This window comes from Bidens hawaiensis, unplaced genomic scaffold (assembly GCF_021521415.1).
Source record: "Bidens hawaiensis isolate Kalapana, Puna unplaced genomic scaffold, B.hawaiensis_p1.1 tig00005588_1, whole genome shotgun sequence".
In the NCBI taxonomy this organism is placed as follows: domain Eukaryota; kingdom Viridiplantae; phylum Streptophyta; class Magnoliopsida; order Asterales; family Asteraceae; genus Bidens; species Bidens hawaiensis.
Genome location: NW_027491362.1, coordinates 63,471 through 82,256, shown reverse-complemented (window position 1 = coordinate 82,256; position 18,786 = coordinate 63,471). Strand labels below are relative to the sequence as shown.

The window sequence follows — 18,786 nt, the reverse complement described above, 5'->3', positions numbered from 1 at the left end:
AAAAGCTCAAATCTGTATTAAACTTATCCAATTATGCCATTCTGGTTTCAAACAGGGACACTCAGATTCATTTTTAAGCGAGTTATACAAACCAATGATTCATCACATTAATACATTATCAATAACATCACTACTACATGATCAAAATTTTGATTAATCTTCAACAACCAAGATACACACAAAACCTAAACAAACTTTTCGAGGCAAACGCGTGGAAGACTGACCAGAAATGGTTGATCAAGCGGATGCTAACAACCAAAACATAACATGAGAAGATATGGCTATAAAGAACCAGGTGATGAAAGCCATAGCTATCGAGATCTCAAATCTGCTACACGGTAGATGCATTTTAGGGTTGGTGCAGAAATGCAAATCTCTTGCATAAAGCACCACAATCCCGGCTGAAGAGCACGCAGCAGCAAGCGACAATGTAGCCATCACCTACATTTGTACCACCGCAAGTTAACCAAAACCTTCTAATAACTCGTTTTTTATCTAAACATGAAACATAGCAAAATTATGCAAAACAACATAAATGCATTTGAACAATTGCTGTGGATACAAGAAAACGTTCAACAAGGCCGACCCAGGCATGGGTGAGCCGGACTCCCGGCCTGGGCATGTTTTTTCTGGGGGCACTAAATTTATATATATGTTTTATAATATAAAACCAAAAAATCTTATTGTGCCCTCTATATAAAACATTAAAACTGAAAAACTAATGATTTTGCTATGTTTATTGCTATAATGTTTTTTTTTTGAATGGCTAACAACTAGAGAATTTCCTAGGTACTCCGTACGGGGTAACCCAATAGCAAAAGGTCATCGCCAGCTGTCCCAACCCAGCCGTACGGAGCCCTTAAGCGCCTCCAAGTTATTTGCAGTTCATGGGAAAACCCACCTGCCCGTAGGGGCACTTGAATCCTCAACCCCGAGTCCCGACTCTAACATTCAATACAACACCCCATTTTAAGTAGATAATGTGTGAACAACATAAACACTTGTACAAGTGTATATTAATATGATGACATAAAGCATAAAAAACTTTCTATAAACGAAAACGACACATACCCAATCGCCAACGACAAACAAGCTAACCAAGACGGCATTTTGGAGGTCTTTCTTGATCCTAAGAGCATAGACATCAAGACAAGCTAACCCAAAGCTCCACAACACTTGAAGCCCCATCGAAGCAATTAAATAGCTGAGCATCCCATAAACAAAATTACCATAAATATTAACATCCTATTTAATGCACCACTAATAAGTAATAACACCACCAAATCAAGAAAAAAAACCCTCATTAATTACTAAAATCCTATCCAACAAACAAATATAATTATATATAAAGAGAATACCAGAATGCAGTGTAACTCGAAAACCCGGAAGCGGAAACCATCCAGGCAATGGAAGCAGCAGCACAGACGCATTGGCCAATTCGCAGCATCAAGCCGCTAACACTTCCTGGGCTTCCGAACATATCCTTCATATTATTAATGGGTCAAACGGGTAGTGAATTACAGGGCTAGATTTGGAAATTGGACACCATATGAAGAGATCTGGGAATTAAAACACAGTGGGATATGAAGAATTGATTAGGGTTTGTAATGTTTTATTGGTGATGGTGGAATGAATGTGTGGATTAATGTGATTAGTAGTTTGGTCTGGAAATTGATTGACACTGTGATTTGATAAAGGGGACGGGGTAACTTTTAGTACTTTTTTATTTTTTTTATTCAAGCAATTACTTTACTGTTTGTTTGTATGGTGTCTCGTAATTGCCCCTTCTGGTTGGTTACAGGTTAGGTTTAAAGTTTGGAATGTTGAGTATTGTCAAGATTTCCAAAACAATCCAAATAATATGGACTAAGGCGACATCTTGGAGAAATAAACGACGAGATTTTTTAACCATACAAAAGCTGACACGTGTAAGGACTCTGACACACCTTAAAAATCTCGTATGTTCCGACCATATTTTATACTTAACTCACTTTTTAAAAAACCGTCTCTCCAGACGGTTTTAATGTTTCTCGTCTGGTCTGTTCATATTATTATTATTCATAACTTTATTTTCATCTTCCTCTATTCATCTTCTTCATCTTCATGAAACGAAAGGGAAGTCACACCGTACACTCTTCATCTTCATGACAGCCGGAGGTTCTCCGGCGACTTATTCGAGCGAATCTCAACCGAACTCAGCGACCTGCAGCACGTGGAGTCACACCGCGAAGGGAAGTCAAAACACGCCGCCATGCGCACCGGCGGCCAGGACTACATTAACGAGAGAGTCCGGTGCGGTGGGTTGTTAAGTGGGTTTATGATTACGTCATCCTCTTCGTCTTCTTATTTTGTGGCTTCAAACCCTAAGGTGACATCATCGGTGCCGGAACGGATCACGGCGAGCAGCATTCACGGAGCCGGAGCTGGGGGTGGGCGTTAGCAAGTCCGATGAGAGCGTTCAGTAAACCATCATCATCAGCTTCATCAAAAGCTTCAAACAAGAATCAAACACCAAATTTGAATGAAGTACCTTCATTGTGTATGTGAGAAGCTAAAGCTAAAGATATTAATATTATTATTATGTTTTTTTTTTTATTTTCGTTTCATTTAAGTTTAGGAATAATAATAATATGAATGGAATAGACGAGAAACACAAAAAAACCGTCTGGAGAGACGGTTTTTTAAAAAGTTAATTAAGTTGAAAATATGGTCGGAACAGACCAGATTTTTAAAAATCTCGTCTGATGTGTCAGAGTCCTTACAAGTGTCAGCTTTTGTATGGTTAAAAAATCTCGTCGTTTATTTCTCCAAAATGTCGCATTAGTCCATATTATTTGGATTGTTTTGAGAATCTTGACTCAAAAAGAATCTTTTTTTTTCTCTTTCTTCTTTTAGATCATTTAGGGAATTTTCCCCTATTTTAGTGGAGGTATTATTGGTGAGTTTGTAAAAAGGATTATGATTATTAATAAACATTATTTATTTCTTAACTAGAGTACTTATATCGTTTTATTAGATATTTAATATCTAATATTAAGTATTTAATTAATAATAAACTCTTCACTCATTTATAGCTTTATATAAGTTTTTTTTGTCTCATTCATAATAGAGAGAGAGAATTTTTTGAAAAGTGAGAACATTTAGAGGACCATATGTAAGAATCTATAGAGATGAGTATTCTCTACTTGTTTCAATCACCATCTTAGATCACTCGTAGTGGCGGTCGTGTGGTGGTGTTTTGAACGAAAATGCCGGGGACACACACCCACTCCCGGCGTTTTTGTTTAGCGTTTTCAGGTTAGCGTAATTTACAAAACGCTTGAACGGCACAAACTTTAAGAAGAACGATGTTTGTTGTTGGATATGTTGTTGCTGGAACTCAACCAACGATCATTTTTCGATCAGGTCAGATCGCCGGAGACCCATGTGAGAGGACGAATCGGCGAGGATTCCGGTGACCGATAAGGGTTTTGTTGGGTGGTGGTGGTGGTATTGGTTAGGTTTATCAGATGGATGGATGAGATTGATCCAGACGACCTATTTTCCGACGAGTTGATCACGACGCGTCTGTGTTATCTTTGTTTGCTTTGATTTTGTTATCTTTTTGTTTTACTCTAATTTCTTTGTTTAGGGTTTTGTATTGAGGCTACTTTATATTAACTTTTTACTAAAATTTCACTTTAGTTAGGCAAAATGATAACCGATGTGATGATGGGTGTTAGACCTTCGCTGACTAGGGTTAAGTCGTATACTCTGTACCTGTTTTCCAGCGAGTTGATTTCAGTTAAGTTTAAATTTATTATTATTGATTTAAAAAACCAAAAAAGTGACTGGGCGCAACGTGTCGCAAAATGCCTAAGGGTGGAGAGTTATACGAGCATCTCCAATGCACAACACTGCTTCTTATTTCAAACCGTCAACTCAGCATGCCACATCAAATTTCAAACCAACCTACAAAAACTTTTGGAAAATTGGATTTTAATAATCCCAACTTAATGCAGTTGGCTGATAATAATCCCAACTTTGAAAGTAGTTGTCACTGATCCCAACTTTCACACTATTTATTTTTATTGGACCTCCTTTAAAAAAAACTTAGCTACGTTATGTTTTTTTCCCAAATTTCAAACTGATATTTTAGGGCTTTTGATCCGAATGAGAATACGAGTCGATTGATGTAAAACTTACTTCCAAACGGTGGTCCAAACGACTAAAGGAAGCTTCAATTTCGGTGTTTAAACTTTTAATTAACAAAAATCAAGCTGTTTGAAGCGTCGTTTCGAGTTAAGTTTTACATCAATCGACTCGTATTCTCATTCCGATCAAAGCCCTAAAATATCAGTTTGAAATTTGGAAAAAAAACATAACGTCGTTAAGTTTTTTTAACGGAGGTCCAATGAAAATAAATAGTGTGAAAGTTGAGACCAGTGACAGCTACTTTTAAAGTTGAGATTATTATCAGCCAACTGCATTAAGTTGAGATTATTAAAATCCAATTTTCCAAAACTTTTATCTCTTCTCCAATGGTCATAACTCATTCTTGTTTCAAACTGCCACCTCATCAAATACTTTTCTCTTTACTTAATCTATATCAATATATATCTTTTTATAATTAATTATTTTATATTTCATATATATTAAATAAATTAAGTAATTAAAAAACACATAAAAACAATTAATAAAATATAAACACACTTTAAAAATTGAACTTAAAACATACAACATTTTTAAAAAACACACATAAATACATACTTAAACCTCAAAAATAACTAAACTAGGCTATGAAGTTTTCTTATCGTCTCACATATCGTCCCGTGTGTACAATACTTTTGAAAAACACACCTTGAATAATAGATAAAAACATAAAAGTTAAAGTAAAAGTGGGCTGTGAGGAAGTTAAATTTTGTAAAGAATGATTTGTATTATTGTATGTACTAATGTTGTGTATAGCAGATATATATAGAGAATACAAAACCCTAATTAGGGTCGGCTAATGTTAATTAGGGCCGGGCCACTATAATAAACATATTGACTAATATTCCCCCTTAAGCTAAGGCCGAGGAACGACCCTTAGCTTGGACTTCAAGAAGAGAAATCGTTCAGATGAGAGCGGTTTTGTGAAGACATCGGCAATCTGATCGTTTGTTGAAATAAACTGAACTGATAGGGCCCCCTGAGCAACCTTTTCTCTTACAAAGTGAAAGTCAACCTCTATGTTCTTTGTCTGCGCATGAAAGACCGGATTAGATGATAAGTAAGTAGCCCCTAGGTTGTCACACCATAAGTTTGGGGCTGAGCGAATCGGAACATGGAGTTCACGGAGAAGTGTTTCAAGCCAGGTCACTTCCGCTACCGTATCAGCGAGTGCCTTATATTCTGATTCTGTAGATGAATGAGAGATTGTCTTTTGTTTTCGTGCAGACCATGAGACGAGGTTCGATCCAAGATAGATAGCATACCCTCCCGTGGATCGTTGGTCAACAGGGCATCCAGCCCAGTCTGCATCAGAGAATGCACTCAAGGCATTGAAAGTCGTGTCCGTATATGCATGAAGCACACAAGAGGAGGATTTTGAGAGTAACAACCCATGATCGGCGGTTCCTTGGAGGTAGCGTAGAATACGCTTAACAGCAGACCAGTGATTCACGGTTGGCGACTGCATGAATTGGCAAACCTTATTGACAGCAAAGGTGATATCTGGTCTGGAGAGAGTGACGTATTGAAGGGCACCCACCATTTGGCGATATTTTACTGGATCGTCAAATGGTTCACTGTCACCAAGAGATAATGGGGCACTAGTAGTGCATGGTGATGGGACCGGTTTGGCCCGCGAGAGGTTGGCACGAGCAAGTAAGTCGTTAATATACTTCTTTTGTGAGAGAACGATGTCTGAGCTGTACCGGCGACCTCAATACCAAGGAAGTAAGACAAAGATCCCATGTCCTGGATGGCAAAGGTGTGACTGAGGCTGTTAACAACCTGATCAATAGCCTTGTTGTTGTTACTTGTCAAGACGATGTCGTCAACATAAATAAGCATATAAATCATTGTCCCATTAGCCGAATAGATGAATAAAGAGGGGTCAGTTTTAGACCCTCGAAAACCGAGAGACACAAGGGCTGCTGACAGGCGCTGAAACCAGGATCTCGGTGCCTGCTTCAATCCGTATAGGGATTTGTGGAACAAGCAGACATGATTCGGTCTATGAGGATCAACAAATCCTTGTGGCTGTTGTAGATAAACTATTTCTTTTAAGTCGCCATGCAAGAAGGCATTTTGAACATCCAGCTAGCGTAGAGACCATTGTTTTGAAACAGCAATGGAGAGAACTACTCGAATAGAGGGGGCTTTAACCACTGGACTAAAGGTCTCTGTGTAATCAATACCTTGTTGTTGGCGAAACCCTTTAGCAACAAGACGCGCTTTATAACGCTGAATGGCCCCATGTTGATCACGTTTAATTTTATAGACCCATTTGCAATCAACCACATTTGTGTTTGGTACCCGTGGAACTAATGTCCAAGTTCCGTTTCGTAAGGGCGCCGAGTATTCATCGGCCATAGCCCTACGCCAGTGAGGGTCCGCGTTGGCAGTGGTAAAGGAGGTTGGTTCAGACTTAGCGAGAGGTGTGGAGGTGTGAAAGGATGCGGGTTTGAAGGATTTGGTTTGTTTAGGATTTTGGAGAAGGTTAGGTGGGCGTTGACGAGGATGTAATGTTTGGGAGGGATTTGCGGTTTGAGTGGGAGGTGTGGTGGGATTGGGAGCAACATTTTTGGTGAACTGGTCAAAAGCGGAGGAGGGTGGGGCGTCGGTGGTTCGGCGAGAATAGGTGTGAGTTGGAATTTCGGTGTGAGGTGTTTGCGAGTTTGTGTGGGTTGGTAATGAGGTAGGTGAGGAAGCAGGTTGCTGAGTAGGAGGAGTTTGCGGAATAAGTGGTTCAGGTATAGAAGATGAGGGTGTGGAAGGTATAGGATCGGATGTGGGATTGGGCACTGGTGGGTTAGATGTATCAGCAGTGGGTGGTGTAGGATAAGATGAGACATAAGGATTAGATGTATGAGCAGTAGGTGGTGTAGGAGAAGAGGGTGTAGTTTCGGTGATAGAGAATGGAAAAAGGAACTCGTTAAATCGAACGTGACGGGCAATGTAGATACATTCAGAAACCGGATCAAAACACCGATATCCTTGATGAGAGGTGCAATACCCGAGGAAGATACACGAAGTGGATCGAAGATCCATTTTGTGTGGATTATAAGGGCGAAGATAAGGGTAGCATTGGCATCCAAAAATTCTGAGGAACGAGAAATCGGGTTTATGATGAAAGAGATGCTCGAACGGGGAGGTAGTGGAGTTGGTACGAGATGGCATGCAATTGATTAAGTAGACCGCAGTTTCAAAGGCGTAATGCCAAAAGCGTTGTGGAACATGGGCGTGAGCCAGTAATGTTAGGCCGGTTTCCACAACATAACGGTGACGACGTTCAACCACACCGTTTTGTTCACTGGTGTGAGGACAAGAGAGTCGGTGTATAATTCCAAGAGAGGCAAAGAAGGGTGAGAGACTTCGGAATTCTCCTCCCCAATCGGTTTGGACTGATTTGATTTTAGTCGAAAATTGTCGTTCGGCCATGGTAACAAAATGTTTAAATACGTCAAAGACATCTGATTTACGTTTTAAAGGAAACAACCACATGAATTTTGAAAAATGATCAACACACAAAAGAAAGTAAGTATGTCCATCAAAGGAGGTGACCGGTGCGGGCCCCCACACATCACAAAAGAGTAAATCCAGAATATGACTACTTTCATAATCAGAAGATGGTAAATGAAGTTTCGATGATTTGCCAATAGAACAAGAATTACAACGAAAATCAAAGTCTTTGCTAGAAATAGGTAAACAATATTTAGAAAGCATAGTCTGAAAAAGCTGGGAGTGTGGATGTCCCAGTCGTTGATGCCATGTGGTTGTTGAAGCTCGAGTTGTTGAAAAAGCAACTTTTGGAATTGGTTGATTGACTGGAAGGTTGATTTTGTAAAGGCCACCGTCACTTGGACCCGTGAGGAGGGTAATGCGTGTAGACTTGTCCTTCACAACAAAAAAATAGAGTGAAATTCAAAGAAAACGTGATTATCATGACAGAATTTTTGAACAGATAGAAGGTGTTTCTTGATTTCGGGAACATGAAGAACATTTTTAAGGTAAAAGGTTTTGTTAGGTGAGTGAATTTTTGAGGAACCAATGTGTAGTATAGGAAGAGCTTTACCATTACCAACGTGCAGATTGTCCTCACCGTAGTAAGGCTCGGTGGAGTCAAAGCCCGACATGTCTGAAGCAACGTGACTATTTGAGCCGGTGTCTGGCAGCCAAGAAGTGGATGCTTGAGAGCGATAATCAGCATAGTTGGCAGACGGCTGACATGTCTGAATGGTAGACGGGTTCCGATTTGGGCATTGGGAAGGCAGGTGACCGATTCCGCACCTGTTACAAGAACCATATACCATGTTCTGATTAGAAGCCCAACGAGACTGACCCGGGTTTCGATTGCCTCCCTGGTTGCGGTTGTAGTTGTTGTTGCGACCTCCACGGCCACGATAACCACCTCTACCTCGAGTGTTATTATTCGGACCAGCCCTGTTTGTGTAAAAGGCTTGAGAAGGCGAGGGTGGAAGTGCACCAGAGGTAGGTTGTAACTGGAAACCAAGACGAGCAACAAGTTGTTAGAGAGCCTGAACCGTATCATTAGGGACCACGGGAGAACCGGCCGCTGTAGCAGTCGTGTATGCCTGGGCCGATGGCATCTCCGGAACTGGTTTCTTGATCATAAAATCATAATCCGCAAGAAGAGCAGGGAGTTCAGAAAAGACAGCTTGGAAATCTCTGGTGAGAAGACCTTGTTTAACAGGATTGTATTCTTCACGAAGACCACCAACAACCAACATCACAATCTCTTTTTCCATCATAGGTGCACCGATGTTAGCGAGGGCATTCGCATATTCTTGAGCCCTCGCAAGATAGGCAGGAGCAGTTTCGTCTCCTTTCATTTGTATCTTCAACAATTGTGTTTTGAGGGTAAATTCCCTTGAAGCAGTGTGAGGGGCATAAGCACGTTGAAGAGAAAGCCATAAATCACATGATGTAGTACCTTGAACGTGTTGGAAAGATGCCTCAGAGATGGTGGACATAATCAGCATACGAACGTGTGCATCATTGGCTTGCCAGATGGTGTAGTTCAGATTGGGTGTAATGACAGTAGAAGGAGCAGCACTTTCTTTACCAGAAGAAGACTGTTGAGTTGTAACTGTTGATGGGGGACAAGGGATGCTACCATCAGCATATCCGATGAGGCCGTTTGTATAAGAAAGGGTTCAACCATAGCCTTTCAATAGCCATAATTTGTAGAGGATAAAGTAAACCCAAACTTGTGGGAATTATGGGCTGTTTTGTCGGTTGTGGAGAAAGGAGTCAGATCTGCCATAGTTGTGATAAAGGCAGAAACAAAATCTGTTTAGGGTTTGCTGTCGGTAGAAAAACAGATCTGTGGATCTGTGAGGTAGGATATCGGCAGGAAAAAAAAAGGAAGTGGCTTTGATACCAAGTTAAGTTTGGTAAAGAATAATTTGTATTATTGTATGTACTAATGTTGTACAATAGCAGATATATATAGAGAATACAAAACCCTAATTAGGGCCGGCTAATGTTAATTAGGGCCGGGCCACTATATTAAACATATTGACTAATAAAGGATGAATTTATAGTTTTAAATATAAAAACTGACAACATAAAATTAAAAGTTGGTTAAAAATGAAGAATGATGGATTTTTCTAAAAAGAAAAATTGATCATGGGCCCATTGCCATGCTACAAACAGTTTGTAGTTACAAACTTTTGCAATTTCAATGCCATGCTCCAATGGTCTCATCCTTGTTTTGAGGTTGTGTTGAAATTTCAAACATTGTCATGTCATCTCCATTGGAGATGCCCTACTACACCATCTTTTTGCATAATTTGGAAAAGCTGACTGGGCGTCACATGACGCAAAATGTCCACATGTGAAGAGTAATTATGACTATACATGGTCTTATTCTTCCCTTTTTCTTTTCAATAACACCACTTTGCCTAATGCAATCTCGGGTGCGAGTGTCATCTCGAGCAGTACATACACTGGTTCGGTTGTTGTACCCTGAGAGACATGCAGACTCTTTAGTAGAGACCTGAAATTTGTTTTAAGGGAAATGTATTGAATACGTGACTCAGCTAACACTCAATATATATTGTTTTATTAATCTTTTGTTGTAGTCAATAGAGTTAGTCACACCAATAAAAACTAAGACGAATGTGAAGATACTCAACAGGTGAAAGGCTCGAGTCGAGAAGTTTCTGTAGAAGTTCTTACCAATGACATCAACATGAATCTTTATATTAATATAGATTATACTTTATATTTATTTCCTTTTTTTGTTTTTGTATACGGTATTTCTCTTGTATAACGAGGGTATCATTATTCTTATTTTATTTTATTATTTTTAAATAACAATGTAACTCATGTCCCATAGATTTATTCTTTCTTAAAAGAACATTTACTTCTACCTGTATTGACAAGATTTATCAACCATATTACACTTTCAAGTTTTCAATTAATTATTTTCAGTTTGTTTTATAAACCTTCTCGCCTCCTAAATGATTTGCATCTTATCAATACATAATTTCTTTAGTATTATTTTTACTCTAATAAAATTTAAAGTGAAATTAAGACTTGACGATTAGCATCTTATCAGAACATTTACTTTCGTTATTACAAATATGTTGACATGTTGTGGGCTCATATCATTCATTTACTTAAACTATACTTGACCATAGTCTTCATGTTTGTAAATACTCTACCATACATATAATATTTATTGATCGAAGCATTTGATTTAAGCGTATCGAAAAGTTGTACCACGCCACTTGCCACCATAATATACCTGGTTAACATATTTTTCATGGGGAAAGTGAATACGGTGCTGTTAGCCGTATAACCTTACACGGAAAACCAATCAAAACTATGTATATTTGATTAAAAACCCCTCACGTTTAACTAAAATACCTTTCCCTTTTACAAAAATCTTTACTTACTAATCTTGAATTTGGAAAAAATCACTACATTTCTCTCTCCACCCTATAATTTACACTCACAACCACTCATCACCCCACCCTATAATTTACAAACTTCCCTCACATATTTATAGAGAATAGGATGAGAATACTCTGAGGAGAGTAGTGTTTAAAGGGTGTCATGAATTGACTAAGTAGCCACATAAAACCCCTCATTGACTCAAACACAACCATCTTTAGTTTTGGATTGACCCTGTTCACCTCTCTGTTATAATTGGATAGTTTATTTAATAAATGAAGAGTTTATTAAAAAAAATTATAATAAATTAAACTTGTAACTTCTAAGAAAGTCTAGACAACTCATTCATTATAATTAGTTTTAAACAAATCTTTATTAAGTAATTTTATAAAATACCTTTTAAGAGGACCAGACTTTCTTGAATACGTTTTCTTTTAAAATTCACTTAAAAAAAAGGCTCTTTTCAATAAAATATAATATTTCACGTGGTCTAACTTGAGCTCCGTTAAACGGTGGGGACAATTCATACCCCTTAAATGTGGACTCATCAATCATCATCACTCAGTTTCGTCTTTTGCATTGTCTTTCTCCTCAGCTTTACCGACACCGGCCTTTGACTAAACTTGTTGGTCTGAAAATGGCCACCGGTATTCATTTCCGATCTGAAAAACAATACTAGGATTCCATCTGTTGGTCTGGGAACATGGCAATCTGAACCTGGTCTTGTCGGTCAAGCTGTTTATGCCGCCGTCAAGGTTTTTTGATGTTTTTTGAATTTGATGTTAAGTATGCATGTATGAATTACTTTATCTGTGCGGTTTAAAATCTTAAACTTGAGATTAAATAAATTGATTTGATATTTTGATGTGTGTTACAACATGCAGTAAAACTATATATCGTTTACTTTTGTATTTATTTCTTTAATGAGTTATTTTGTAAAACAAGTGGAAAGAAATATTTATTTAGGAATCATGTGTTTCTCCTTTGCAGGTTGGTTATCGTCACATTGATTGTGCACAAATTTATGGCAACGAAAAGGAGGTATATATATGCTTCTTGTCTTATTATTAATACCGGCAAAGTAGATGGGTTAGATCGGTTGAGTGACGTGTTAAAACATGTTTGTGTGAAAATGAATTTGGGTTACAACAGGCTGAATATTTAAGTATCACTGATTAGAAAAAGGTATCAAAACAGGCTAATGGGCTATATGACACGTTAAATTTGAGTCTACCCGTACCAAATGAACCTGAATATATATTTTTTTTAACCCAAATCAACTCATTTTGTTGGGCTATGATTGTTGGGGTTAATTCTTATTACGGTTCATATGGTGACCTGCAACTAACGAATACATAAGTTTTTTATACCGGTGTCGCTAAGTACCCACACGCTCGAGAAAATTTTATTTTACCGGATGGTGTTGAATTTCAATAATAAGCTATAAGAATTTAAGTGTTAATTACACTAATAAGCGATATGAATGCAAGTATTAAGTGTTAAGCTATTAGATCGAATAATCTATGCACCTATTGAAACATTCTTATCTTAGATGATTTAAAATATATCTATTAACAAATTTAACCTTAATACACACACAATGAAACTCCAATAAGAAGTCAAAGTTTTAAACTGCACAAAATTTCAACTTGTAATATCTGTGATCAAAAAATAAATGCTGTCTTTATTATTTTGTAGATTGGTGTCGCTTTGAAGAGGCTTTTAGACGAGGGTGTGGTGCAACGAGACGATTTGTGGATCACTTCCAAACTATGGTTCATCTAATCCTTCATCATCTAACTTCACATATCCATACTTACATTATTTATTACACCATTTTTTTCTAACACAAGAACCTTAAACTTCACAGGTGTAACAATCATGCGCCCGAAGATGTACCTGTATCATTGGGAAACACCTTGAAAGACTTGCAGCTTGATTACCTTAATCTGTACCTTGTAAGTATTCACAAATCCAAATTTTAGACCCTCTTGTTCACCTTTTCATGATCTTTTATTGTATCTATATATTCAAGATCCACTGGCCAGTAAGGACAAAGAAGGGGACAAGTGGCTTTGGAAACATGATTCCAACTGATATACCCGCAACATGGAAAGCAATGGAAGCATGCCATGATAATGGCATGACTCGCGGTTTAGGTGTTAGCAACTTCTCTTCAAAGAAATTGGGTGATTTATTAAAGGTGGCGCGCATTCCACCTGTTGTGAACCAGGTGGAATGCCACCCTTCATGGCAGCAAACTAAGTTGCGCGAGTTATGTAAATCTAATGGGGTCCACCTTTCTGTAAGTCATCAAAAGTTTACAGATTAGTTTCTAGTTTTATAATTGATGTTTTAGCTTTTGTTGTTTGGTTAAATATTTAGGGGTATTCGCCACTTGGTTCACCGGGCACAAAATGGCTCAAGAGTAATGTTCTGCAGCATCCGATTCTGACATCGGTTGCGGAAAAGTTAGGCAAAACTCCTGCACAGGTGGCGCTTCGGTGGGGTTTGCAGATGGGTCACAGTGTGCTTCCCAAAAGTACAAATGAATCAAGAATTAAAGAGAATTTTGATGTGTTTGATTGGTCCATTCCTGATGATTTGTTTGCAGAGATGTCTAAGATTGAACAGGCAAGCTTTCTAATTATTATTCAACATCATGATAATAATAATACATTTGGAAAGATGATTAATATGTTATTTATATATGAATCATGGGTTTGTTGCAGGCGAGGCTTGTTCGAGGTGAATTTCTGGTTAACGATTCTTCTGGTGGGTACAAAAGCGTTGAGGAACTCTGGGATGGTGAGATTTGAATGGTCAAGTTGATTTTATTACTGGTTAATTATTCATGGATGATTTCAGTTTATGTTTTTGATTTTGATTTAGAAGTTTGGTTTGTTTTGATCCATATCAATATATTTGAATTGCAAGATGTGGTAAATGCTCTGCAACTTTTGGTTAAAGATATATCCATGATCACCAATATTCACCATATTGTATTGTGTGTGCATACTGGATACATATGTGTGACTATTATCTATATTTGTTTTAATTTAACAAACACATTTTTTAAGAAATTATTATTATATATATATATATATGTTAGATGTCTAAATTATCAAATTGAATTTTAATTATTCAAACTATGACATGTAATATTTCATCACAGAGGCGGATTTATTAATGATAATGGGTTGTAAGTTTCACTTTTTGAGTTGTTACTTTCTTAATATTTTATTCTATCTACAATTTTTTTTGAACGGCAACAGTCTATTGGGTGGTTGTAGAGCGATTTATGGCCGATCCCCAGTTTGGAACCCCTAAACCATAAGGCATAACCCCTGGTTTCTGGGTGTTCCATGCATCTTTGAAGGAACCTTCTCTATTTAACACTAGTTGCGCCGTTACAAGAGTCGAAAACCTCTGACGTAACACATGCATGACAAAACCCTCATGTCACTCGGATTCAATTTGACGACCTACCGAAAAATGCCTAGTTCTTATCTTTATTTCTTCATAACTTAACTTCTGCCGTTACAAGAGTCGAAAACCTCTGACGTAACACATGCATGACAAAACCCTCATGTCACTCGGATTCAATTTGACGACCTACCGAAAAATGCCTAGTTCTTATCTTTATTTCTTCATAACTTAACTTTTTTAATATATTTATATTTATATTAATATTTTTGTTTATTTTAATGTCAGTAATAAAGATGCCGGCCAATGTTAATAATGAATATGTGACAGAACCATAGCCACCTAATGCGCGGTTCACTTCGACACGGGTATGTGGTTTTGGTACGAAATTCGCTAAGGGTAACGTATTCGGTACAGAAGGGGTAGGCTTATTTCAGTACGAACTGGTAGGGTGTACCATGTAGTTCGGTTCGATATACCGAAATAAAAAATTAGCTATTTATTATTTATATATATTATAAATTTAATTTAATACTTTTTATGTATAAATATACAAGTTTAAGGATTAAATTTAAACTAGTGAGAATAGAGGGGAGTTACTTGTTAGAATACACAAACTAATTTTACAATTTTAATAGTTTTTATATAAAAAATTATAAACTTTAAGGACTAAATGTAAAGGATGAAAGAGTAGAACACGTTCAGTTCAGTCGCTCTCTTCTTCTCTTCTCCCATCTTCCTCGTTGATCTCTTCCTTCTTCCTCTTCCCGACGAGAAAATGAACCATTAACACTGAATTCGTTCGATTGGAACACCGGATTCATTAGATTAGAACATCGATTCGGTTCAATTGGGACACCAAATTCGTTAGATTGGATCGACGGACTGGCGCGAATTGAACCCATGATCGGAACGAAAATGAATTCCAACCTGGTACATTTCTTACCAATACGAAATTCGCGACATACTAAGCGATTTCTGTGACTATGAACAGAACTTTTCCAAAAATATGAAAAGGACACCAGATGTAAGATGTTTATGAAATTAATAACTCGTGTATATTGAGTTGTCAAGAACAAAATCTATAAATTTGTTTTGAAACATCATAAGTACAACTGTAAAAGTTAAGACCACGTGAAGTAACGTATTCGTTAACTAAAGTTAGGAATGTTGTTGGTCAATATATCAGTATGGAATATGGATTATAATTTAGATTATTAAATTCAATTTGGTTATGATTTAAATTAGGAAGGAAAATTGGTTTTTATTGGTTTTAATTATTGTCTTTTAGTCATTGCCGGTTCTAACTAACGAATTGGCTGCTGACAGTCTCAACTTTTAACCTATTTGTTCATAACTGTCCGCGACTAACATAATTCTAACGTCGTTAGTTTCAGGTCGCCGGAAAAACGTTTTTGGCCGGAAAACACACATTTTTTTTCTGAAAACTCAACAATTTTGTCCCAAACATCATGGTAACTTTGTATCGTACATTTAGGAACTTTTTTCTAGTAAAAGCCCCAATTATTGAGGTCGCCATAACCCTAGAACCATCGTCGGAATCAGTTGATGGTGTTTAAGTGATGGTGGTTGGTTGGCGGTGAGTCAATTGGTGTGGTGGCGGTGTTCAGGTGGTGGGCAAAAAAAGTTGACTTTCCCGGCCAAAAACGTTTTTTCCGGCGACCTGAAACTAACGTCGTTAGGATTCTGTTAGCCGCGGACCGTTAGAAACAAACACATTAAAAGTTTGGACCATCAGTGACCAATTTGTTAGTTGGAACCGGCAATAACCTAAAGTAAATAGTTAAAACCAATAAAAACCAATTTTCTTTTAAGTTATTATAATCCAATTTGTCAAAGTATACCATACACATGATACCATGTTAATTAATTTGTATATTTCTCTTTAACCTTTGAATTTAAATAAATCACTAATCTCTCCGTTTAAAACAAATGTCCATTGAACCATCTTTTATTTGGACTACTTTAATCTCGTGATGAAATATGACATTTGTATCAAACTAGTAATTTATTCGGCACGTTGCGCCGAGGCAGGTTGGTAAAATTTAGGTGGTGATAAAACCCAAGCGTTGTCAGTCTCAAGCGGTGAGACAATAAGTCAACACAAATTCGGTTGGTTTCGGTTACGTGTGTTATTGTACTAGAACTAAAACAAAAAAAATAACAATAATAAAATCTCGATCATTGGTATAACCCAACCGTTATCGATCCCGGGGTCGAAGCGGTCAGTCTACACGAATTCGGTCAGTTTTCGTCACATTCGTTACGGTACTAGAACGAAGAAAATAGCATTTGGCTGGTTTTCGTTACTTTCGCTATGATACTAGAATTAAAAACAAAATGCGGTGAGTTTACGCGAATCCGAAAGGTTTTCGACACGTCTGTTACGATACCATAACCAAAACAAAACATAAACAAAATTGGTTTTTGATCGATATGTATTACATACATTACGGACTTGAACTAAAAAAATAGAAGGAAAAAAAAAAGAAATGCCGCCTATTAAGTGTCACAAAGACCCAACTGGACTTTGCGGCACCAAAGTTTCAAATTATTATATATAAAATAATTATATATAAAATAATTATATTTTTAAAATGTACGTGGACAGCTTGAAAATGTAACGTTTGACCGTTTGTATCATTACCTTGTAACCAAAGGGGACGGTCAGTTATTATCATATTTCATATAAGCCTACACAACAATAAGGTAAAAAAGGATTCTTATCTACCTCAAACACCAAAGACTTTTTTGTTGGACATTTTCTTCAAAAAAATTTAAATAAAAAAACCAGTTTTTTTTAAGACATGCTAACTGCTAAGATAACCAATAAGAATTCCAATAACCAGTAATGTTGGACCTTCACTAACCGTCGTATCAGCGTGACAACAGATTTCAAACCTTTTTTGAAAAAAAAAACCCACTTTCATCCATAACATCAAACTTTACAAACTCGTTCAAATATTATTAAAATTTATATGTGATGTGTCCGAATGCAAGTCTACAACCATAAACTTATCTTTGGTAGACGTACTTGCTTCAAAACGCACCTCGTCCTTTGCTGCCTTCATCCACCCTTGCCACTTAGACATGTGTCCCGGGACCTGGAGCGCGTTATTTCCTCCTAGTTGTTTGCCATGTAGTAGGTATTTGGTTCACTGCTTTGCTCTAAAAACTAATAGAACACGATCAAGGTCTTGGAGTGTATTATTATTTCTTCCTAGCTAATTGGCCTGTGGTAGCCATCTGTTTTTACTATTTTGCTCTAAAAACTAACAACACGATAGTAATTAGTAAAGACCTAACAAGTCAAATTCAAAAATAAATTAAAAAAGTAAACCTTATATTTAAATCGTTGTCCAGTGTTAGGGGTGTTCATCGGATCAGATAACGGATTATTTGAGTTATTCGATTCGGTTTATTCGGATTTGAAAATTTTTGGACCCTATCCGAAATCCGATCCGATCCGAATTAGGAATATTCCTATCCGATTTGAATCTATCCGAATTCAATTCGGATCGGATTCGGATAATATCCGAATAATCCGAAATTATCCGAATAATCCGAAATAAACCTAAAAAAATTTCGTATTTTTTGTTCCTAACATTTAATAGTGTAGAATCACAATAAACATACAAACCAGAAAATGCGAATTACTCTTAACACAAATTTAAAGTTTAAACTTCAAATAATAGTCTAATAAATATACCAAACCGGAAAATACCACTAAAAACTTGTTTTTATTCGGATTAAACGGATATTCGAATAATCCGAACAATCCGAATTTTTTCAAATTCCATATCCGAATCCGATCCGAATCCGAATTAGTTATTTGGATATTCGGATTGATCTGATCCGAATAAGAATTTGGATCGGTTTATTTGGGTTTTGGTTTCGGTGTTTTTTGGATTTCGGATTTCTTAAACACCCCTATCCAGTGTACTTTTATATAAAGAAAAATTGGGTTTTAATAATAATTCAAACTATTAACTATTGATCCAAGATATCACATCTACCAAGTCATAAAATCCAATTGGATTCGAATCTTTATTTTTTCAGTGATTGGTTTTGTTACGTAGTTAAGTTAAAAAGAAAACATAAAACATTTCAACGAAATAAGGAAAAACTAGGACCACTCATTAAATACTTTTTCTATGTTTTTTTTTGAACGACCAACTAACTAACGCCGGGTACTTTGTACGCGGGCCCTATTGGCTAAAGGTAGCCCGA

At 37.0% G+C, this 18,786-nt stretch overlaps 1 protein-coding gene and 1 pseudogene across 2 annotated transcripts; one reads left to right on the top strand and one right to left on the bottom strand.

Moving 5' to 3' along the window:
* Window positions 1-43: 43 nt before the first annotated feature.
* On the bottom strand, window positions 44-1,606 carry LOC143630170 (CASP-like protein 5B2). The gene is made up of 3 exons (XM_077099252.1): window positions 1,359-1,606; window positions 1,072-1,204; window positions 44-441 (listed from the first exon to the last, which is right to left on the bottom strand). The coding sequence occupies exons 1-3, from the start codon at window positions 1,487-1,489 to the stop codon at window positions 238-240; spliced, it is 468 nt and encodes a 155-aa protein (XP_076955367.1). The 5' UTR covers window positions 1,490-1,606; the 3' UTR covers window positions 44-237.
* A 10,125-nt stretch (window positions 1,607-11,731) lies between these two features.
* Window positions 11,732-14,113, top strand: LOC143630230 (NADPH-dependent aldo-keto reductase, chloroplastic-like; annotated as a pseudogene). Its single transcript, XR_013153133.1, has 7 exons — window positions 11,732-11,864; window positions 12,100-12,150; window positions 12,808-12,884; window positions 12,980-13,067; window positions 13,145-13,414; window positions 13,495-13,743; window positions 13,842-14,113. The product of XR_013153133.1 is annotated as an NADPH-dependent aldo-keto reductase, chloroplastic-like (transcript).
* Window positions 14,114-18,786: the final 4,673 nt, after the last annotated feature.